The sequence below is a fragment of the Xiphophorus couchianus genome, chromosome 24, assembly GCF_001444195.1.
Source record: "Xiphophorus couchianus chromosome 24, X_couchianus-1.0, whole genome shotgun sequence".
In the NCBI taxonomy this organism is placed as follows: domain Eukaryota; kingdom Metazoa; phylum Chordata; class Actinopteri; order Cyprinodontiformes; family Poeciliidae; genus Xiphophorus; species Xiphophorus couchianus.
The window spans coordinates 5,621,984-5,628,375 of record NC_040251.1 but is presented as its reverse complement, the minus strand read 5'-3'; the positions used below and the strand labels follow the sequence as shown (position 1 = coordinate 5,628,375).

Below are 6,392 nucleotides of genomic sequence, written 5' to 3'. Positions count from 1 at the left end.
TCGTTAATCTAACCTGAGAGAACAGGAAACTTCAAAAATCTGTTTCTGCTTTAATTTTCTCAGTATCACAGAACCACCAGGAGAGGCCCTGATGGGGCCCTGATGGGGCCCTGGCAGAGATCCACTCTGCTTCAGGAAGCAAAGACAGCACACTGTGGCATTTCTGAAAAACTCTTTATAAACGTATCAAAAGTAGAAAAATCTCTTTAGGACCAACAGAAACATTCAGAGTTTATGAATGTTTCAGAAATTCAGTAACATTCAGAAACACCCAGCGGTCCGGTCCGGACTCGGTTCTGATGAACTGTTCAGTAGTAAAAACCTGAGGTAGAAACGTTTGGAGCTGATGGACTCCATTACCCAGAAGCCCCAGCCCAACATGGTGAGGCGCTTTAACAAGACTGGAACTCCTCCACCATGGCTCCATCTTCATCTTCACCCTCCTCTTCCTCCTCCTCCAGCAGGCACGGCAGGCAGGTGTGGAAGGGCGGAGCCAATAGCAGGTGGCAGTCTGCGGAGCGGAGTGGCAGCCGACGGGACGCCGCCTGAACCCTGCAGCCACGGCAGACAGCGAGTCGCTCCAGATCCAGCAGCAGAGACACCAGCTGAGACACACACACACACTGCTATTAGCATCCTGCGGCTAACAGTGTGACCCCTGGCCCCAGGTAAAGCAGCTGCTCTGGTTGGTTAACAGCTTTGTGCTATGCTGCCCCCTATTGGCATGTTAGTGTTCAGGTGGAGACATTTTGTTTTTATGAAGACCGGCACCGGGCCTGAATGACCAGAGGAGGCGCTGTTCAGTCACTACCAGAACCCTTCGATACCAGCCTGCAGGTGCCGGTTCTGCTGGGCGGTTCTTCCTGCTAAAGGGAATTTTTCCTCTTCACTGTCGCCCCCTGCTGGTCAGGAGGAGTAATGCTGTGGACTTGATGCTCTGCTAGAGGAAACGAATCTCTGATCGATAACTTGGTCGGGTCGGGTCAGAACCCCATCAAAAATTAAAGAGTCAGGACGGGATCAGGAAGAGGCGGAGCCAGTCCGTAGGCCCCGCCCACCGTGCTGTTACCTGGCTCAGGTGAGAGACTCTGTGAGCGCACTTCCTGTAGAGGCGGTGGCCGTCAGGCAGCGGACGGGACCGCACGCTGACCCGGAAGCTGCGATCTGATTGGACGTGGACGATGGCGTCCCTCATGGAGGACAGCTGGAGACATGAGAGACGGGAGAGACGTGAGCAGAGGTGATGGCGGCGGCGGCGGTGGCGGCGGCAGCTACCTACCCTGCAGCACTGCAGCAGCTGCAGCTCCGGTCCTGCAGCCATCACGGCGACCCAATGCGCTGGCAGCACTGTCCTCCTCAGCGACTTCAGCAGATGGAACAAGCCCCGCCCCCCTGCGTGGCTGGCTCCGCCCCCCAACAGGCAGAACCCCTGCGGTTCCTGGAAGCAGAGGGGAACGGTTTAGTGGTCGGACCGACACGGTTTCATCAGCCGATGACGGTGGCTCCACCGACCAATGAAATAAAGTCCGGCCGCCTGCAGGTGATGTCAGTAGTGATGTCAGTAGTGATGTCAGCAGTGATGTCAGAGCGCGCCGGTGATGATGTTGTCATGGTGTTCTGGTCGGACTCAGGGTCCGGCAGCTCCACCTCCACTTCGTAGAACTTGCCCCCCTCAGACGTCCCGGTCCGAAGCTCCGCCTCCCTGCCGTAATGCTCGACGCTGATTGGCTGCTCCTCCTCCTTCGGCTCGGGCGATTGGATGGCAGCGAGGTGAGGGAGAGGATGAGGGATGAAGGTGAGGCCTGTGGAGACGTGGAGGACGGATCCGTCCTGGAGACACAGAGACGCTCTGGTGACCGTTACCATGGAAACGGTGAACGGTCGGCAGGTAGCTCTACCTGAGGCAGCAGGCCGGACAGACAGGTGAGGGCGGAGTCAGAGAGGACGGCGGAGGACAGGTGGCCGCTGTCCAGGGTCAGGTTCCACTGGGACAGACGGACAGGGTCAGGACCGGGTCAGAACCGGGTCTGGCAGACAGCAGAGGACAGGAAGTCTGTACCTGCAGGTGAGTCCCAGTTGGAGCTGAACTGGTCCCACTGCCTCCAGTGACCTGGCGCCAGTGGGACAATGGCGTCTCCTCTTCCTCGCTCTTCATCAGCGGACCGATCCTGCCGTTCCGGGTCTCGGAGGCTCCGCCCCTTTGGCCCCGCCTCCTCTTCATCCACATCCTCTTCCTCATCTCCTGAACACAAACAAACTCAGAGATCTGGCCGAACCGGGCCGTGGGTCGGTACCGGAGTGGGTCCGGAAACGACTGGAGGTTCTGCTGTGAAGAACCAGAACAGGCAGGCCCTACCTCTCGCCTCCCTGCCGTCCTCTCGTGTCTCCAGCGGCGGACGCCGTCCCGCTGGGCGTCCGGACAGTCGGTGTCGTCTCCAGGTCGGACCGGGTCGGGCGGTTCCGTCTGCTCCCCGGGTCGGTTCTGCTGCCTGGTCGGCTGTTTCCGCGTGCTCTGAGGAGAAAGCAGAGGGAGGTTTGGTTCTGGACAGAGACCCGGTTCTGGTTCTGGTTCTGTACTCACCAGCAGCAGGCAGCGCCGCCTCACACACTTCTGCTTCATGCGGGACGGACCGCCAAACTTCCTCATGTCGCGGCAGAACGTGCAAACGCCGCAGTTCTCCCTCAGGCACGCAGCGCAGCTCCGGCAGGCCTGGCGGCGCTGCAGCACAAAACATCATGATGCCGCGGCACAAAACGGCATGATGCCGCGGCACAAAACGGCATGATGCTGCTGATCCTCCTCACCATCTTCTGTCCTGATGCTGAAGTCTCGTCTCTCTTCCTGTTCTTCGTCTAATCAGCCAATCACAGGGCAGCAGCAGGTCACATGGTGGGCAGAGCAGATTCTATTGGTTAACCTGGTTAACAGATGATCACATGACCTCCAGATGACATTCAGCCTCACCTGAACCTTCTCTTCATTCTCCTCTTCCTCTTCTTTAACAGATCCAGTCCTGAGGACCCACTGATCACCTGTCACCTGGAACAGAGCAGACACACTGAAGCCTCACACACACACACACACACACACACACACAGGTGAGCCCTTACCTTCCTCAGCACCACACTCGGCACATTCTTCTTCTCTGGAATCAGAAACAAGTGGAAGCAGAGAAGAAGAGTCAGCCGGCTGTTCGGTCTCCATGGTAACCGGTCAGACAAGAGGACAGGTGAGCTACCTGCAGGTGAGCAGCGGCCGTCTCCGTCTCTTTGTGCCCAGCTGAAGAACCGGGACGGCGGCCTGGAAGAGACGCTGAGGTCAAAGGTCAGGTAACGGAGGGGAGGGCAGCGCCTGGTTCTCTGGTCCAGATGGACCGACCAGAACCAGAACCGCTGTGTTTCCTCTCACTGCCTGCTGGTGATGCATTCAGGAGTCTGTGGGTTTTTCCACTCCTGAAGGTTTAATTGTCTGGTAGGAAGCAAACAATGAATCCACTTATGATTAATTCTCCATTGATGATTTATTAGATTAAAATTAGTTCCAATCGATTCACTAATAACAGCGCTTCTTTCAGTGCTGTAGTTTGGCCGCTGTCCAGCAGAGGACGCTGTCGCTCATCCTAAAGCGGAGCCAGAAACAAAGATGGCGGCCGTACCATTTGTCCGGTGTGGATCCAGAACGTTCTTAATGCACTTCAGTTCAGAAACATGAACTGAAGTTTCACCGAGTCGCTATGACGACAGAAACACGGAGCCATTACAGCATGATGAGAACAAACATGGCGCCAACGAGTTCTGGGGAGTTTAGTCACTAAACGCTTCAACAGTCACTGGCTGAATTCATTCATTACTCTTATTATCTTGTCTATCCATCATCCTGCTTTATGTTTTATAAATGTCTAAACTTTAGTCAGTATTTAACACAGATGACACAAAAATGTAATTTAACCCTTTATGCCACTTACAACAGGCAGATAAATGATAAAATAGAGAAAACTTCAAATTATCGATTAACTCATTGACATTTCTGTAGCTCCTCCCACTCTTACCTGTCCTCCAGAGATTGGCTGCTGCTCTCAGGTGTATTGAAGCCCAGGCAGTAGGTGTGGTCGCTCTGTGGCTGCTCACCCAGGGCGGGACCGTCATCTGGGTGGGCGGGGCCAGAGGGCGGCTCCAGGCATCGCGTCAGCCTCAGCCGGCTCTGGGGTTTCCCAGGCTCATCTTCAGGGGCGTTCACCTCCACCTTCTTGATGAAGGCTCGGGTTCCGACGCCGCCGTTCTCCGGGTCCAGCGGCTCCATCCAGTCCCAGCCGGACCGCAGGTCACGTGACCTGACGCGCTGGCTCCGCCTCCTCTCCGCTCCGCCCCACCGCCAGGGCCGCAGCGTCTCCGCAGGAAGCTTGAGGAGGACGACCGAGCAGCGCCGGAGGTCCGGGAACTGCCGCCTCCAGCACTGTTCCATCGTTACGGCGTCCGGCGGAGCGTCCTCCATCTTGGCGTCCTTCGGAGCGTCCTCCATCTTGGCGTCCGGCGGAGCGTCCTCCACAGCCGGTTCAGGCTGGTCACAGAGCTCCTCCTCCTCACCACATCCTGCTTCCTCTGCACAAACAACAGAGTCAACCATCAGCTGATCATCTCACACACACACACACACACACACACACACACACACACACACACACACACACACACCTGGCGCCGTCAGTCTCACCTGCCACTTCAAGCCCCGCCCCTAAGCTCAGCTCATCCAATTGCTCCATCTTAGGATAAGGCGTCCCCTCTGCTACCATGGCCAATTGGGATGAGTCCTGCGGTTTGGGGGCGTGGCCTCAGAGTCCATGCTGATTGGTTGTTACCATGAGCCAATCACCTGATGAGCTGCCAATCATCAATCAATGGACTGATCAAATCACCTGGAGGAGAAACAAACATGTCAGAGGAGAAGTGCCGTCATGCTGCCCGGAGCCTCCAGGTGGCGCTGCATTAACTCAACCCCACACCATGCGGGAGCCTCCACCGTGCTCTGCAGCTGGACGGAGCATGTCGGCTCGGCTGGCCTCTGGTTGGTTGTCATGGTAACCCGAACCTCTTTAGGAGCCGAGCTGACAGTTTGGACCAGAGATCAGAACCGGAAACCCCTCGCTCCTTCAGAATCTCATCCTGGATCCGGAAAACTTTCCCAGGATTCCCGCAAAGGATTCTGGGACTTGCAGTCCGCTGATGGAGCATGCAGCTATTGGACCCTGCAGACCGAACCTGCAGCCAAACAGAACCCAGAACCGGACCGAACCTCACGCTGCACGCGCTCTACCTGTCACTGCATAGAGTGCACGCGCTTAGACCGGCGTAAGCACGCGCGCAGCCCCGGAGCAGACATGTTTGCCCCTCGGCGGCGGCGTGGGGCTCCCGCTGCGGCCTCAGGAGCTCCCGGTTCCGGCCCGCTGTGCCCCATGGGTCCGGTCCGGCCTGCTCGGGACCGGGACCGGATAAAGCCCCGAACCAGAAGGAATAAACGGCTTTAACGAGACTCACCGCTCCGAGACCCTCAGCTGCTCCTCCTCTGCTCCGCTGCTGCCTTCAGGGCTGTCGGAATCCACAGACTCCAGCCGAGTCTTTTACTGCATCCGGTCTGAAGCTGAACGGCCGAGCTGACGAATCAGTGCAGACATTACGAACCATCTCTTCAATGTTGACCGACACGGTTCTGGTGAACGTTCAGTTGAACCTGAGGAGAGTCTAATCCATCAAAACCTTTTTATTTGTTTTCCGAGGCGCCCCTGAAAGCAGCACTCTGTGCCCCGCCTCTGAGCATGCGCACTGCGAGTCTGCGAATCAATCAGGCTGATCGGTTTGTTAAAAGTTTGTTGGATGGAGGAGGAGCTTCTGCGGAACCAACAGAACCATCCGAACAGAACGTTCCAGGTCCTGGAATAAGAACCGAGAACTGGACTCCAAGCTGACCTGGAAATATGGATTCATTCAAAACGAATCGATAATCAAATAATCCTTTATTTATACAGAAAAATAATTCTTGGAAAATCATTTTAGAGATTTGTTACAAAAAACATCCAAACCAGATTAATGAGATAAAATAATCTGTCAGGGCGAAATTAAACAAATATTCATATTCATCCCTTTAGGATGAATAAAGTACCTAATCAACAATAAATAAAATAAAAAGTCTTTATCCATAAATTCATTAAAAAAATTAATTCAGCTGAAGAACTTCCTCAGACTGTCAATAATATTTAATATTCACTTTGAAGACCTGGGAAGTTTTATGGATTAAGTAGATTTACCATCAATCAATCCAGATATTGATCCGCTGATGATTACTTTAGATCTCCATTCTGCAGATTTTTCAATCCAGTATTTTTACAGCAATCGTTAAA

The 6,392-nt window shown here is 54.8% G+C and overlaps 1 protein-coding gene across 4 annotated transcripts; it reads right to left on the bottom strand.

The window, feature by feature from the left end:
• Window positions 1-155: 155 nt before the first annotated feature.
• LOC114140705 (uncharacterized) lies at window positions 156-5,774 on the bottom strand. 4 transcript variants are annotated; one of them, XM_028010812.1, is made up of 15 exons: window positions 5,533-5,774; window positions 4,712-4,913; window positions 4,050-4,599; window positions 3,240-3,301; window positions 3,112-3,146; window positions 2,966-3,040; window positions 2,806-2,853; window positions 2,582-2,719; window positions 2,357-2,512; window positions 2,060-2,242; window positions 1,899-1,985; window positions 1,513-1,830; window positions 1,280-1,438; window positions 1,070-1,204; window positions 156-605 (listed from the first exon to the last, which is right to left on the bottom strand). In XM_028010812.1, the coding sequence occupies exons 2-15, from the start codon at window positions 4,788-4,790 to the stop codon at window positions 393-395; spliced, it is 2,238 nt and encodes a 745-aa protein (XP_027866613.1). In that variant the 5' UTR covers window positions 4,791-4,913; window positions 5,533-5,774; the 3' UTR covers window positions 156-392. The 4 variants fall into 4 exon arrangements, with proteins under 4 accessions (XP_027866613.1, XP_027866615.1, XP_027866612.1 ...); XM_028010814.1 differs by lacking the exon at window positions 5,533-5,774 and having other exon boundaries at window positions 4,050-4,492; window positions 4,547-4,599; window positions 4,712-5,502; XM_028010811.1 differs by lacking the exon at window positions 5,533-5,774 and having other exon boundaries at window positions 4,712-5,502.
• Between the last annotated feature and the right edge of the window lie 618 nt (window positions 5,775-6,392).